Below are 17,008 nucleotides of genomic sequence, written 5' to 3'. Positions count from 1 at the left end.
CTTCTCACTGGCGGAGGGCCCCGGAGTCCAAATTCCAGAAGCTCCCAGCCTCAGGCGATGTAGGTATGTGGTTCCAATGATGCTGGAAACGGCCACCCAGCCCCTCTCGGTGGCGCACTTCACAGTTTGCCACGTCACTGTGCACCCACTTATTGTACCCACCTTCAGAACAACGCCGGGCAGGGTGGCGAGAGGGGGCTAGCGGGACGCCACCCCCATGTCATGGCACAGAGGTGAACGGGAGACTCGACTCAGGGGCTGAGTCATTTGCCTGAGGTCACACGGCACGGGGCAGTTAAGAGGCAGGGCCAGGACGCAAACCCAAACTGGCCTCCCAGCTGGGGGCTCTTTCCTATCCCTTCCCTCCCAATAACCCGGAAGGCCCGCTCTCATCTCAGGACTGAAGGTGCTTGGACCAGGCTGTGTCCTCGCTGTCACTGCAGTGCTTTCGAAGGGCACAGCCTGGCATGGGCCTGGGCATACGGTAGGTACTCGGTAAAGTTCAGCGAATGAATCCTGGGCTGGTCTTGACACCCTTTCCCTGGCCAGCTCTGCGGGACCGGCTCGGCCAGGACAGTGAGGCCTTCTGTGGGGCTCTGCTGCCCTCTGCTGGTCTTGGCACAGGGACCACAAGGTGGCAACCTAGAGGGCCTCCGTCCCCACGGTCCTCCACTCGATGGGGTCTCCAGGCACCGCTGTGGAGTCCACCTAAACTGGAGGTCGGCCTCAGTTTACCCACAGGGAAGAAAAGGGCATCAGCGAGCTCCAAGAAACACCAATGATAATATTAAGCACAACGGACACTTACGGAGCCCTTACTGGGTACCAGGCGCCGTGCTAAGCTAGGCGATTTGCTCTTGTCAAATCTACACAGGAATCACGCGAAACTCTCCAACCCACTGACGAATCCTATGCCTCCACCTTCAAAATACAGGTGACCCTTGGGGCGCCTGGGTGGCTCAGTCGGTTGAGTGACTGACTCTTGATCATGTGGCTCAGGTCATGATCTCACAGTTTGTGAGATCAAGCCCTGTGTCGGGCTCTGCGTTGATAGCACGGAGCCTGCTTGGGATGCTCTCTCTCCCTCTCTCTCTGCCCCTCCCCCGCTTGCATTCATTCTCTCTTTCTCTCTCTCTCAAAATAAATAAATAAATAACTTAAAAAAAAAAAAACCACGGGTGACCTTTGAACAACACGGGTCTGATCTGCTCAGGCTCACTTACACGCAGATTTTTCCCATAAATAACAGTACAAGACTGTAAACGTATTTTCCTTATGGTTTCTTAAGAAGGCTGTCTTTTCTGTAGCTTATTTCATCATAAGAATACACTACTTTGTTGCAATAATTGAATACACAAAATATGTGCTATTCAACTGTTTATATTATCAAGAAGGCTTCTGGTCCACAGGAGGCTCTTCGTAAGTTAAGCTCTTGGGGAGTCAAAAGATATACATGTGTTTTCGACCAACTCTCGTGTTGTTTAAGAGTCAACATTTCTAGGGGCGCCTGGGTGGCTCAGTAGGTTAAGCGACTGATTTCAGCTCAGGTCATGAACTCGCGGTTCGTGGGTTGGAGCCCCGTGTCGGGCTCTGTGCTGACAGCTCGGAGCCTGGAGCCTGCTTCGGATTCTGTGTCTCCCTTGCTCTCTCCCCATCCCCAGCTCACACTCTCTCACTCTTTCTTAAAAATAAATATTAAAAAAAAAAAAAAAAAAAAAAAAAAAAGAGTCAACATTTCTAGAATCCAGTCTCTTTCACTGTCCCCACCTGGGTCCAACCTCCCTTGGACTTTCCCAGACAACTCCTGGTCCTCCCAGCTGCCACCCTCGTCCCTGCCCCTCTGTTCTCCACCCTGCACACAGTGGGGTCCTATGAAAGCCAAGTCAGACCTTATCCGCCTTCAGGCTTTCATCTCATTCTGGGTAAAAGTCAAAGTCCTTATAGCGGTCAATGGCGCCCTCCATGATCAGGCACCTGCCAGTGCCCTGGCTTCATCTTCTACTCTCCCGCCCCCAACCCCAACCCCACCTACAGCTCCAGCTACCCAGGCCTCTTCGCTTTTCCTTTCACAACCAGGCATGTTCCTGCCTCAGGACCTTTGCACGGGCCATTCCCTCTGCTTGGAGCATTGTTACACTGGATATCTGCTCTCCCATCTCTTTCAAGTCTCAAACGCCCCCCAGTAATCCCATAGGTGTGGTATTATCATTATTCCCATTTTACGGATGAGGAAACCAAGGTTCAGAAAGGCTAAGTCACTTGCCCAAGGTTTTCTAGTTGGGTTGGTGTGAAGTCCATATTAAAGAATTTCAATTGGAGAGGAGATGCTCCACCCTAAAATTCACCGTTTTTCCCCACAATGGGCGGTTTTTCTTTCAGATTATAAGGTTTCAGAAAAAGCTGGCCCCTCCTGGGCGCTTGTTGATCGAGAATAATTATCAGTAGCCCCTGTCCCTAACCTGTGTGAAGTACTTCCTTTTGCAGGCACCGTGCCCCAGCTCACCCAATTCTCACAAGCCCAACAAAACCCCACTTTCAGGATGAGAAACAGCCTTGGCCAAGTTCAATAACCTTGCCTCAAGTTACCAGGACGGGTGGGGGCCTGATCTCAAGTCTAAGCCCTTCACCTCGACACAACCCTGCAGGCTGGCGGAATCTGCTCAGCTGTATTTCAGGACATCTGTAGTCCCCGAGCACAGGCAGCTGACAACAGGGCCCCGGCAGGAGGGGGAAACGAGGTCATGGGTGACAGCTGCCCACACGGGCACGCTGGTCGGTCGTCTGTTCATTCATTCGGCGAGCCTGCTTCTGTGCCAGGATTTGGGGCGGGGGGGGGGGGACCCGGGGTGAGGCAGACCTGGCCCCTACCCCCAAGGGGCTCAAAACCTGGTCGGGGAGGCAGGACAGTGGATGCGTGATTTTCATGACACCAGTGCTAGAACTGAGGTGGAGGTAAAGGTGGAGATCAAGTCACTAGAATTCGAGGAGGCTACTCTGAGAAGGGGACATTTGGACCTTGAAACATGAGCAGGAGACACTATCTGGTTAAATGGAAAGGGGTCATCCCAATACTCACAGCCACTACAATTTCTCGGCAGCCTTCTGTGTGGCAGAAGCTGTCTGCGGTGTCGTACTCATATTAACGTCCCGCACCTCCTCAGCCCTTGTTGCGATGGGTACTATTTTTATGCCCATTTTACAGATGAGGGGACTGAGACTCAGAGGCGTTGAGTGACTTGCATAAAATTGCACAGCGGTCAAGGGGCTGGGACTGAGAGGGCAGAGGGTGGACCGTGAGAGGAAAGGGGTCAGCTCCGGGGCTTGCCTGTCCTCTTTGAGAACACTCTGGCTTTGTGGCCACTCCCAGACACTGTCTTAAACGTGTAACAACGCCTAACGGCTAACGTTCCTGAGAGCTTACCGTCTCGTACCAAGCTCCGTACTTGTCTTTCTCCTGTTTCTCCAAGCTTTACAACATCGTGAAACATGGAGAATGCCAACAATCCCCATTTCACAGAAGTGAGGTTCTGAAAGGTCCGCTAACTTGCCCACAGGCACACAGCCAGGCGAGGACCAGGCCTTATCGCCCCCCGGGACCCACAGACTTTTGACCCTGAGATGTCACCTTCCTACCCACGTTGTTTGAGCAGTGCTTTCAAACTGTTTGGACCAGGGGCGCCCGGGTGGCTCAGCTGGTTAAGCGTCTAACTCTTTATTTCAGTTTGGGTCATGATCTCACGGTGCGTGAGTTCGAGCCCCCTGTCGGGGTCCATGCTGACAGCTCAGAGTCTGCTTGGGATTCTCTCTCCCCCTCTAAAGCTCACGCTCTCTCTTTCTCTCAAAATAAATACATAAGCTTAAAAAAAAAATTTAAAGGGGCGCCTGGGTGGCTCAGTCGGTTAAGCGTCCGACTTCAGCTCAGGTCACAATCTCACGGTCTGTGAGTTTGAGCCCCGTGTCGGGCTCTGGGCTGACGGCTCAGAGCCTGGAGCCTGCTTCCGATTCTGTGTCTCCCTCTCTCTCTGCTCCTCCCCCGTTCATGCTCTGTCTCTCTCTGTCTCAAAAATAAAATAAACGTTAAAAAAAAAAAATTTAAAAACAAAAATTTAAAAACAAACTGTTCGGACCAGAACCGCGGTAACGAATTCATTTTACGTGACAAACCAGGACACGTTTACATGTAGGCACACGTGACTAAAGTAAATGTTTCCCCAAACGATACTTATTCTTATCACAGACAGCATATTCTGAGGCTCTCTCGTACATTCTGCTTCGTTACCAGAAAAATGCTTTGACCCAGTGATCCACTTCCGGGAAATGTGTCCTACAGATATACCCCCATTTATATGAAACGTGTATGAACAAGGTTATTTACCGTAAGAGAAAAGACTCAAGGGGCGCCTGGGTGGCGCAGTCGGTTAAGCGTCCGACTTCAGCCAGGTCACGATCTCGCGGTCCGTGAGTTCGAGCCCCGCGTCGGGCTCTGGGCTGATGGCTCAGAGCCTGGAGCCTGTTTCCGATTCTGTGTCTCCCTCTCTCTCTGCCCCTCCCCCGTTCATGCTCTGTCTCTCTCTGTCCCAAAAATAAATAAAAAACGTTGAAAAAAAAAATTTAAAAAAAAAAAAAAAAAAAAAAAAGAAAAGACTCAAAACAACTCCAGGGTCCGACCGCAAGACGCCAACTGTATAATCTTTGCTACGGCCACACAGCGGACTACTATTATGCAGCCAAATAAAAGGACGAGGTGCTGATTGGAAATTTCCAAAAATATATCGTTAAGCAAGAAAAGCAAGGCACGAAATAGCAAGGTAGCGTGTGAGAGGTGGTTAAGAGTACCATGTTTTTTTTTTTTTACTTGTAGCTCTGTAAGGAAACACTGGAAGAACATACAAGAAACGAAAGAAAGTGGTTTCCCACCCACCTGGAAGCTTCTAGAACATTTTGCTGTAGTTAGCCCTAGGCAGGGAGATCAGGGTAGTCAGGCAGAATTAGGAATGAAACTCTCCAGTGTTCACCTTCCCATATCAAAATGCTGTTTGGACCACATGAGAAAAATGTCAAACGTTTAAGAGGAAAGAACAGGTGGCTGTGACCCCCTCGAGTGCTTTGGCGGGTGCCTGCCAGGCCCCCCGGGGCCTCACTTACCCAGAGCTGCCACGATGAGGAAGAAGGAGGCCGCCACGAGGAAGGCCACGTCAGGCTTGGTGTAGGACAGCAGCTTTTGTAGCGTAGCCCCAGACGCCTGCTCACGCGGGGGCCGGTCCTCCCCAGGGAAGCCCTCGGCCTCGGCTCCGGCCCCCCGCTCGAGGGCCTTGGCGTCCGGCCGCACCGTGGACAGCAGCCACCAGAGGAGGAAGGAAGCGGCAAGCGAGACGTAAGTCCACACGAACAGGGCCCAGAACCATGGGTCCCGGACTGGCTTGCGCACCTCGGAGAAGAGCAACAGCTTCACCATGGCGTAAACGCCCACAAAGAGGCACACGAGGGCGATGACCGTCCAGGAGGCCCGAAGCCGCCGCGGCCCGAGGGTGCTGTTCTTGGCCACGCCAATGGTGGCTCCCAGCAGCAGGCAGCTGCGGTACAGGCAGGCCGCCCAGAGGTCCAGCACCGAGTCAAAGATGTTGAAATGGCGGATGTCCTCCAGCAGGCTGCGATCCAGGTGGCTGAGGATGTAGATGGCCGTGGTCATGCCGACGTCCATGCTCATGAAGGCCAGGGTCACCACCACCGCCTTCCACAGCTGCATCCTGCTGGCTGGCGAGGGGCAGGTGCCGAGGGGCGGGCTCTAGCTCACGGGGGCAAGGCCATTGTCCGTGGGGTGAGGCCAGACCTGTAGGGGCGACAGGGCAAGGAGGTCAGGTCTGCCGCTTGTTGGCTGTGTGACTTCGGGCAAGTCACTTGACATCTCTACGCCTCGGTTTCCTCATCTGCAAGATGGCAATGACAAGCATTCTGATTTCCCAGGAGTTTCGTGAAGATTCCATTCATTTAAGGAATGTTTACCGAACACCAAGGTTTATTGAGTGGGCCAGACTCTGTTCTTTGTGTTGGGATTTAACGATGAACAAAAACAAAGATCCCTGATTCTGTGGAGATGGAACACTCCGGTCAGAGACAGAGAAACACAATGAGTAAACGATACAGTTAAGAGATAGGGCTGGGGGGGAAAGAATGGGGTGTAGGGGATGGGGGCAATGGGGACAGTTTTAAATAGGGGGGTCCAGGAAATGGTGAGGGCAATTTTTTTTTATCTATTTACTTATTTATTTATTAAAGTTTATTTTTTTTGAGTGAGAGAGAGTACAAGTGGCGAGGGGGCAGAGAGAGGGAGAGACAGAATCCCCAGCAGAGACCGACGTGGGGCCTGAACTCACGAACCGTGAGGTCATGACCTGAGCCGAGGTCAAGAGTCGGACGTTTAACCGACTGGGCCACCCAGGTGCCCTGAGGGCAATTTGAAACAGGGGGTCCGGGAAAGACCTCGCTAGGAAGGTAACACTTGAGCAGGATCGAGAAGAGGTGAGGGGGTCCACCATGCGGCTATCTGGGGGAAAAGCACTTTCTGCTGGAATAGTCAGCCCCACAGCCCCGAGGTAGGAGTGTGCCGATGTGCTTGAGGGAGGCAAGGACACCCCACGTGGCCTGGGGGGTGAGGGCGCAGGGGATCTGGAGGACTCTGCGGACAAAATTGAGATCAGCTTTAAAACAGCATGAGGTTCGATGCATGAGCATCAGTTCTGGCCACAGTGCCTAGCACGTAATAATTGCTGCTGATTGTTACCACCGTATACAGTGGGTGCTTAATAAATAAATGTTTGCTTAGTTCTCTCCTCCCCAAATCAGGCCTTTCATCTCCCCAAATAAAACTTTACTCTCTTAGACCAAGAGGGGGTGACCGCAGGTCCTAGGAGCAACCCAGGGACTTTCACATCCGCCTGGAAGTTTCCAGAATCTTTTCCTCCAGCCCAGGTTGCCCTTCACCTCCTGACTTGGGCCCTTTTGGCTCTCTGGAGCTTAATGTCTGCTTTGTCCAAAGCACCCCACATACTGGGCCCCCCGGGACTGAGCCAGTGCCTGGGAGAGCCCGGGAGCTGCAGGGACACTGCAGGATGTGGGCCCGGTGGGGACTTTGGAAGTGGGGCTTGACCAGGGCAGGACTGGGACTAGGCTGGGCATGTGCCTCTGAGTGCTGCCTCTTGACTCGGCTCCATCCCTTTTCATCCTGGGGACTTTATCGTCCCATCTGCAAAATGGACAAAGTTCTGGAGTCCCCAAGTGAAAAGGAGAGGCACGGAACACCGGGAGGGGTCACTCTGAGTGAGCAGTGACTGGAAAGGGGGCCACCTCAAGAGACCTCCTCCCCAACAGCTCTGGTGCACAAAGTCTCTTGGCTCATGTTCTGGAGTGCTAGAAACCCCACACAACCCCATGAGGTGGCTGCTTCCACACCCCATACATAGTTGGAGAAACTGAGGCACAGAGAGGCAAAGCATGTGCCCCGCATCACTCTGCAACAAAGGGCCAAGCCAGGACTTGAGCCAGTATGTGAAGGATCCCGGCACCTAACTCTGAACCTTTGTGCCTGGTGCACAGCAGCTGCCCAGTAAGTACAAGCAAACATGAGGCGCCTGGGGGGGCTCAGTCGGCGAAGCATCTGACTCTTGGTTTCAGCTCAGGTCATAATCTCACGGTTTGAGAGTTTGAGCCCCATGTCAAGCTCTGTGCTGATAGCGCAGAGCCTGCTTGGGATTCTCTCTCTCCGTCTCTCTCTCTGCCCTTCCCCTGCTCATGCACACTCTCTCGCTCTCAAATAAATAAACTTAAAAACATTTTTTTAAGTACAAGCAGTTATGTAAACACAACCCTTCCTGTGGGCTTGGCATTACATATACACATACATATACATATACATATACATATACATATATATATATATTTTTATTTCTTAATAGGATTTTAATTTATTTTTCTTTTTAAGTAGGCTCCATGCCCAACGTGGGGCTTGAACTCAGGACCCCAAGATCAAGAGCCTCATGCTCTACTGACTGAGCCAGCCAGGCACCTCAGGCCCAGCCTTTTATATAGGCCATGCACTTCATATGTGTTTGTTTATTTAATCCTCACAACTTGTGAGATTTGTACTTTCACCATCCCCTTTTAACAGATGGAGAAATTGAGGCCCGGAGAAGTTAAGAACTTGCACAAGATCACACAGCTGGTGAGTAGCAGAGCTGGGATTTGAACCCAGAGCTCTCTGGCTCCAGAATCTGGGTTCTACACTGTTAAGCTAAAACACTTGTCAATATAACAAGTGCTAACAGGGAGTATTTGTCAAAGGAAAATAGAGTCTGCACGAGAGGGGGCTCAGCCAAGAGGCAGAGCCGATGGCATCCGTGATGAGAACAGTGACAACGGTACCGACCGCTAATGCTGATTGACGTAAATGGGTGTCTGACACTGTTCTAAGTGCTTTAAATGCATTAATCTTCACAAGAATCCTGTGAGGTAGGTTCTATTATTATCCCTATTTTATAGTCAAGAAGATGAGGCACAGAGAGGTTAAGTGAGCTGTCCCGGATCACACAGCTAGTAAGCAAGTGGCTGAGCTGGAAGGTGAACCCAGGCCACGGAGTTCTAAAATCTGGGCTCTCAACTCCAAAGCCCTAATGCTCCAAAACAGCCTCTTCAGGGGGTAGGCGAGACCCCTACTGATGCTCAGGAGGGGTCTCAGATGCAGAAAGAACCCAGGGGTGTGACAGTCCCTGAGCCTGAGCCCCACGGAGAGTCCAGCTCTTCTGACTAGACTCGGATCAGTCCCAGAGAGGGCTACCTTGTCAGCAGCTGTATCTCCTAAGGAAGGCAGGGCTGAATGGGACCAGGGGCAGGGGAGGGGGCAGGGGTAGGGATGGCGGGGACAGACACCCCCTGCCCAGTCCCTTGCTCCACCCCAAGTCCCAGCTGGGCTGCCGGCAAAGGCTCTCGTCTGCTGCAATGCAGAGGCCTCGGGGAGCCAGCGAGTGGGCGAGCGTGAGTCGGAGCCCGGGGAGGGACGCTCCTGGCCCGGTGCCGCGCCAGGCCTCCTGGCCAAGCCACCGCCGGCTACCCAGGCCCTGCCAGCCACCTTGGCTGTTGCTCACCTCTTGGTGGGCACAAGGAGTTCCTTGGCCCCGGAAAGGAGCTGGGGTTCAGAAGTGGGACAGGAGGCATATCTGCCAGAGACCTGCCGAGGGACGTAGCCGGCTCTTCCTGCCCCCAAGCCCAGTCACTGGGGGAGTTCCTTCCCAACACCCCTCCGCTTGGGGTTATGGCAACCCCATTGGACAGCCACCCACACGGGGACCCCAGCTGTTCATCTGCACCGGGAAAAGCAAAGTTTCACACTCCAGCATCATGGACTATGTGAAGCACATGAAGCACAGGAAACTGAGGCACAGAGAATAAGGGGTGAGGCCTGTCTAGGGTCACCCAGTGACCTGGGGACAGAGCAGCTATAGCACCATGGTCCCATACTCCCAAGTGCTGAGTCCTTGTATCCAGGCTCTGAGGGAGCAGAATCCAACTCGGGTCAGGTTACAGCCCTCGGTGGGGACAGGCTACTCTGTTATTTTTTTAAAGTTACTGAGTAGGAGGGTGAAGGGGACAAGACCACCGGCCAAGACTGTGAGGAGGGAAGAAGGGGGACCGTGGGGCTGCCTGGAGGCACGTCCCTGCCCTCCAGCCGCCTGATCTGGAGGATACAGCTGAGCTCAGCCGGGTGGAGCTGGAGGGCAAGCTCTGGGCACATGGGTGCCGAGTGTGGCCCGAGGGACAAGGACAAGGTGGTGGCCAGAGGCCAGAGCAGGCACTGCCCAGGTTGTGACATGGCCCAAGAAGACAGGGGCAACTTGCCTTGCCCCCAGATGCTAAGGAACGGCACAGGCTTAGCAAGTGACCCCACGTCCACAGGGGGTCCTGCCAAAGGATTTTCGTCTCAGTAGAAACGGTGGGTGGGGCATTTCCAGCCGTCAGCTGCACAAAAGGAAAGTCTGCAACAGCCAGGAGATCAGAAGCAATTATTACAATCACAATGGCTGCCGTGTATGGAGGGCTACTACCTGCCAGACAATGACCTCCCAGTTCAGCTCATCCTCACTCCTCTCCTGGGAGGTCCTCATGCAATCATGCCCACTGTACAGACGGGGAAATGGAGGCCAGGGTAAGTTAAGTGGCCCGCAGAGAACAGGCAAAGGCAGGACTGAAACTCAACACTTGCCTCTCTGGGTGGGACGTGCCCAGACTACTCAGGGACTCAGGGACCATGACAAAAGGGTCCTGAAGGACCTGGGTGGCCCAAGCAGCTCGGTCCACTCCTAACTTGGTGAACTTTTCACCCCAAAGTTGTCATGGCCCATTCACTGCTCAGCAAACACTGGTTAACGGAGGGTGGTGTTATCATGGGGTTTCCGGATGCAGGGCCAGGACTAGGCCAGGTCCACTTTGTTCCATCCTGAGTCCAGTCCTGCTGAACCCACCACATCTCATGCTGGGACTGGTCCTCTCGCAGAGACTTGGGAAAGTTGTTTCAGGTAACTCCTGGCCCTGGGCAAGGCAAACTGGGGAGCTGCTGTGGGCCTTCCTACAACCGTCCTCTTGTCACCTGTCACCTGCCCCTCTGAAGCAGGGGAATGGAGGCCAGTCTATCTCCAGGGGGTGGGGCAGAGGATGGCGAACCCTGTCAGACCAGCTTAAGGCTCTCTTAAACAACATTAGGTCTGGGGAGGAGGCACCTCGTTTTAACACAGACCCACCCACAAACAAGGGAGGAGCCCCGGGGAACCCATAGGCCTAACTGCCAGGGTGGATGCGCTGGAAGGTCAGCCCATGGGCCAGCGGGGGATATGAGGGAAAAGGTTTGCCAAGATCAGCAGGCCCAGGTCGCCCCCCACCCCCCCTCCGCTCCCAGGCTTCTGCTACAGCCAGGGCGCTCAGGATCCGTGGGCAGGCACCGCTGTAGAACGTGGGGAGCCCTGGGAAGTCGCGCCAGTCCGATCCTTAGGGGAGAACAGCCATCCCAAGATCCTCCCCAAAAGGCGCCCCCACCATTTTCCAAGAGGCAGCAGTGGCAGAAGAGTTAAAAAAAAAAAAAAAAAAATCAACATTCACCCTGCGGGCGTGGAAAGGATGCTGCCGCAGGGGTGGGGGGCTGGGCCAGCGGCCGCGGGCGCCTGGGGACAGGGGCGGGGGCCAGAAAGGCTCCCAAAAGGCTGCCACCTTCAACCGTGATGTCTACCTCTGGGGCAAGGGGACCCAGACGCCCCCAGCCTGTGTGGAGCTTGGCACCCCGGCCTGGGAAGGACCTGTTCGGGGGTCCTGGACGCCGCGCTCTTACCTGTTACCTTACCTGACACCAGGTGAGCCGTGGGGAGGGGGCGCAGAGGGCTCGGGTCTCCAGGGGCGCGGGTTCCGCAGCTCATTGGAGGCTGCGCCCGGCGCTGCGCTCGCTCCGCTCCTCCCGCTGATCCTCCCCGCCTCCCACCACGGCGGCGCCGCGGCAAGGTCGGAGCAGAGCGGGGCGGGCGCCCAGGCCAGCTGACGGGTGGGGCGGGGCCTCCCAGGAGGGGCGGGGCCCGACCTAGCCGCCCGCCCACCTGCGACGAGCCCCGCCCCCTCCCCCCGAGCCAGGCCCTCCAGCCCCGCACTTCTGGTCTGGAGGCTCCAGGACCAATGTGGGCACACAGAGATGTCCTGACCTGGTGGGGGCGCCACCTCTTTCATGGGTCTTTTCCTCTGGAGGGACAGTCTGCCAGCCCCGGAGGGTGGGCGTTATGATCCTCTTTTTTTCCTTAGTTCCTTCCTCCCTCCCTTCCCTTCCTTCCATCCTTTTTGTCTTTCTCCCTGTCTCTCCCTCTCTTTCTTCCAACAAATATTTGTCCAGCACCTACGATGTGCCTTGTACCATTCTGAGCTTTTGAGATGCAACAGTGAAGAAAACAGGATCCTTGTCTGCTGGAGCTGACATGCTAGTGAGGGAGTCAGGCAATACATATAATAAATAAGTAAAGTATATCTGGTGGCAGGGAATACATTTTATGGAGAAAAATAGAGCAGGGTAGTAGGGATTGGGAGAGGGGAAACAGCAATACATACGGAGTGACTGCTGGGTGCTGGGTGCTAGGAATATGGCTGAGTGCGAAAAAAGGAAAACGACCATCCTTTGCAGGGTAGGGGAGACAGGAAATCAACAAGTCAATACATAAGATCATTTCGGTCAGTGGTAAGTGCTATAAAGGAATCAACCTGGGTGGGGTAGTGGAAAGTGACCCAGGCCTGCTTTAGCTGGGAAGGCTCTTAGAGAAAGGTGTAAGGTGAGTAGGCTTCCAGGCAAAGGATGTGGCCTGAACCCAGAGCCAGGGAGAGTAGGTCAAGGCCCAGAGAGTCGGCAAGTGGGGCAACATCTCCCCTCACCTCTCCATCCTTCAGTCAAAGGCTTAAAGCACTTGGAATTTATAAAAAAATTTTTTTTAATGTTTTTTTTTTTTTATTTTTGAGAGAGAGAGAGAGAGAGAGCGAGCGAGCGCAGGGGAGGGGCAGAGAGAGAGGGAGGAGACACAGAATCCGACGCAGACTCCAGGCTCTGAGCTGTCAGCACAGAGCCCAACGCGGGGCTAGAACTCACCAACCTCGAGATCGTGACCTGAGCCGAAGTCGGACGCTTAAATGACTGAGTCACCCAGGCGCCCCAAAGGACTCTGAATTTAAAACAGCCTCTGCTACTACAAGGCACAGCCTCCTTCAAGGGGAAATTTGGCAAAGTTCAGAATGTAAAAAGCACTTTTTTGGGACCCACTGGGAATTTCTTCTATAGAGAAGACTTGTGGAGGGGAGCAAAGATACCAGTTTTCAGATAGTAACTGTAGTAGCAAAAATCTGGAAATAACCTAAACACCCTTCTATAGGGAATTGGCCAACTCATGGCTCACAGAACACTATGGCAGGGGAAAAATAATGTATGCATGTATCTATATACAAAAGTTCTATAAAGGTGTGGAATGACCTCCTGCATGTATTGAGTGAAAACAAGGGACATAGGGGCGCCTTGGTGGCTCAGGTGGTTGACAGTCTGACTCTTGATTTTGGCTCAGGTCATGATCTCACAGTTCATGCCCGCATCAGGTTCCTCGCTGACAATGTGGAGCCTGCTTGGGATCCTCTCTCTCTGCCCCTCCTCTGCTTACATATTCTTTCTCAAAATAATAAATAAACCTCAAAAAAAAAAAGGGGGGGGGTAACAGAATAAAGTTGAAGTCTCTTAATGTTTGTGCAAAAACAAAAGCAAATATATGATTATACTTGAAGAAAGCATTCTGGATGGGCTATCCAAAAGTCAGAATGACTCAGAGTTGGGTCGAGATCCAGGCTCTGTCATTTCTGCTGTGTGAAAACATCCAACGCAGTATTGAAGGAGAAAAACAGAGTCGGAGGACTGACACTACCCGACTTCAAGACTTACTATAAAGCTACCATAATAAGACAGTGTGGTTTGGATGAAAGAAGAGACACACAGATCAATGGAACAGTATAGAGAGTCCAGAAATAGACCCGTATAAATATAGTCAACCGATCTGTAACGAAGGAGCAAAGGTGGATAATGCAGCAAACATTGTCTTTTCAACAAATGGTATGGGGACAACTGGGCACCCACATGCCAAAAAAAAAAAAAAAATCTAGACTCAGACCTTACACTCTTCACGAAAATTAACTCAAAATGGACCACAGACCTAAATGTAAAGTACAAAACTATACAAGTCTTAGAAGATAACATAGGACAATATCTAGGTTCTCTTGGGTATGAAGATGATTTTTGGACGCACCATCAAAGGCATGATTCATGAAAGAATTGATAAGCAGAACTTCATTACAGTTAAAAACTTCTACTCTGCAAAAGATACTGTCAAGAGAGTGAGAAGACAAGGCACAGACTGGGAGGAAATACTTGCAAAAAATATATCTGATAAAGCCAAATGTCTTCTTATCCAAAACAATACATAAATCTCAACAACAACAACAACAAAAAACCACAAATAGCCCAATTTTAAAAAGAGGCAAAAGGGGCATCTGGGTGGCAGAGTCGGTGAAGCGGCCAACTCTTGATCACGGCTCAGCTCATGATCTCACAGTTTGTGAGCTCAAGCCCCGCATGGGCTCTGCGTTGATGGCGTGAAGGCTGCTTGGGATTCTGTCTCTCCTTCTCTCTGCCTCTCACCCGCTTGTGCTTGCGCGTTCTCTGTCTCTCTCTCTCTCTCTCCCCCCAAATAAATAAATATATAAACTTAAAACAAAAAGAAAAAATAGAGGCAAAAGACTTGAACAGACACCTCACCAAAGAAGATATACAGATGGCAAATAAACATATGAAATGACGCTCAAAATCATGTCATTAGGAAATTGCAAATTAAAGCAACAATGCGATACCATTACCTACCTAACAGAATTGCTAAAATCCAAAACACTGACAACACCAAATGCTGGTGAAGATGTGGAGCCGCAGGAACTTTCATTCATTGCTGGTGGGAATGCAAAACAGTAGTTACTTTTGAAGAGTTTGGTGGTTTCTTATAAAACTAAACATACTCTTACTGTACGATTCAGCAAACGTGCCCCTAGATATTTACCCAAATGAATTGAAAACTCATGTCCACATAAAAGCCCGCGAATGGATGTTTATAGCCACTTTATTCGTAATTGCCAAAGCTTGGAAGCAAGCAAAATGTCCTTCGGTAGGTGGATGGATGACCGTGGTACATCCAGATGATACAGTATCACTCCGTTCTCAAGCCACGGAAAGACATGGAGGGAACATAAATGCCTATTACTAAGTGAAAGAGGCCAATCTGAAAAGGCATAACATTCTGGAAAAGACAAAACGATGGAGACAGTAAAAGGATCAGTGGTTGCCAGGGGTTAGGGAGTGGGGAGGGCTGAACAGCAGAGCACAGAGGATTCTGAGGGCGGTGAAACTATTCTGTATGATACCGTGATGGTAGATACGTGTTGTTATACATTGTCAATAGCCATGGATGTACAATTTCAAGAGTGAATCCTAACATAAACTATGGGCTTTGGGTAACAATGCCGTGTCAGTGTGACTTCGTCTACTGTAACAAATGTACCACTCTGGTGAGGGGTGCTGACACTGGGGGATAGGCTGGGGGGACATGGGGCATATGGCAAATCTCTGCACTTTCCACTCAATTTTGCTGTGAACCTAAGAGTGCTCTAAAAAGTAAAGTCTACTAAAAGATGGTTAACATGGTAAATTTTATGTATATTTTACTGCAGTGAAAAAAGTTACAGTGTTCGTAGCACCTTTATTCATGACATCTCCAAACTGGAAACAATACCAATGTCCCTCGACTGCAGAATGGCTCAATGGATGGAGGGGTCACCCTGTGGAATATTAAGGAGCCACAAAAAAGCATAAACTGTCTCCGGCTACACACAACACCCGTGAATCTCAAGAACAGAATGCTGAGTGAGAGGGGCGCCTGGGGGGGGCTCAGTCGGTTAAGCGTCTCACTCTCGATTTCAGCTCAGGTCATGATCTCATGGTTTGTGGGTTTGAACCCCGCATCGGGGTCGGCACTAATAGCACAGAGCCTGCTTGGGATTCATTCTCTCTCTCTCTCTCTCTCTCTCTCTCTCTCTCTCTCTCTCTCCCTCCCTCCCTCCCCTGTGCTTGTGCCCGTACTCTCTGTCTCAAAATAAACAGACTTTTAAAAATTAAAAAAAAAAAAAAAAAAAAAAAGAATGCCAAGTGAGAGAAGCACTATACAAAATAATACATACTACATGATTTTATTTGTATCAAATTCAGCAACAGGCAAGACTAATCTTTGTTCTTAGGAGTCAGGGTGATGATTAGTCCGGAGTGAGCAGGGATATGGTGGGGGCTTCTGCAGGCTGGAATGTTCTGTCGTTGGGTCTGGATGCTGGTTACCTGTGTGTGTCTAGTTTGTAAAAATTTACCAAATGGTACACTTAAGATGTGCCTTTTTTTTATAGCATGCTCTCTATGAATTCAAAAGAACGTGCACAGACACATACATATATACATATGTGCAACATGCATATATACATGTACATATACATATGTACACAACCCCACACACAAACACACTCCTGGAAGCAGACCTCCAGGGGGATTTCCCCCTTGGGGAAGCCTAGTACCTTCAGGAGGCTTGGGCTGGGTCCCCGGGTCCTCAGATCCTTGAGGCCCAGTGACCTAGATTTCATGCCGGAGGAGGGGAAAGGCAGACCTGGCCATACGTTTAGGAACAACCTGGCAGGATCAGACTCCTGTTCCATTCCAGACCCTACAACTTATGAACTGTGTCACCTTGAATGACCTTGGGTCATTTAACCTCTCTGACCTTCGTTTTCCACTTCTGTAAAATGCGGACAGTTTCTGCCTCATAAGGTTGGTCGCAAGGATTAAGCAGCTTCCCTTTGCGTGTAGAGTAAAATCCAAAGTGTTAACAGTGGTATCTTACGCCCAGTAATTTGGCCCGAATGTCACCCTGGCCTCATTCCGTATGACTTGCCCTCTTCTATGCCTTGCTGTTCTCCCAGCATGGCAAGTTCATCCCACAGGAGGGGATTTACATTTTTAGTCCCCCTGCCTAGAACCCTTTCCTGCCAGATCTTGCTGCAGCAGTTGGGGCTCGGCTAAAATGTCACTCCTGGGGAGGCGTTCTCCGGCCTCCCTGTGTAAGGCGGTCACCTGCAGGCACTCTCCATCCCATCACCTAGCTTGTCTTCCTTGCACTTACGGCTGAATGAAAATACCTTGACCATGTATTTGTTTCTTTGCTTGCTCCTGTTCCTCCCCCACCCCCCACCCCCCACCTTGACTGAGTTTCAGAAGGGGAGGGACCTTATCTGTCAGTCAAAACACACTTCCTGACACAGGCCAACCTCCCACACTTGGGGTGGTCCTGCCCACCGCCCCCCTGGGCTGGCCCCTGGCCAG

General features: G+C 51.6%; 1 protein-coding gene across 3 annotated transcripts in view; it reads right to left on the bottom strand.

Annotated features, from left to right (window-relative positions):
* ABCB9 (ATP binding cassette subfamily B member 9) overlaps positions 1–17,008 on the bottom strand; it is a 36,083-nt gene that overhangs the window by 17,382 nt on the left and 1,693 nt on the right. For all 3 annotated transcript variants that reach the window (XM_042961795.1, XM_042961796.1, XM_042961797.1), the window contains one exon: positions 5,146–5,830. In XM_042961795.1, coding sequence (XP_042817729.1) covers positions 5,146–5,746 — 601 coding nt within the window. In that variant the 5' untranslated portion in view covers positions 5,747–5,830. The remainder of the gene's footprint in view (positions 1–5,145; positions 5,831–17,008) is intronic.

This window comes from Panthera tigris, chromosome D3, assembly GCF_018350195.1.
Source record: "Panthera tigris isolate Pti1 chromosome D3, P.tigris_Pti1_mat1.1, whole genome shotgun sequence".
Taxonomy (NCBI): Eukaryota; Metazoa; Chordata; class Mammalia; order Carnivora; family Felidae; genus Panthera; species Panthera tigris.
The sequence above is the reverse complement of the archived record's forward strand: the minus strand, read 5'-3'. Positions and strand labels throughout refer to the sequence as shown.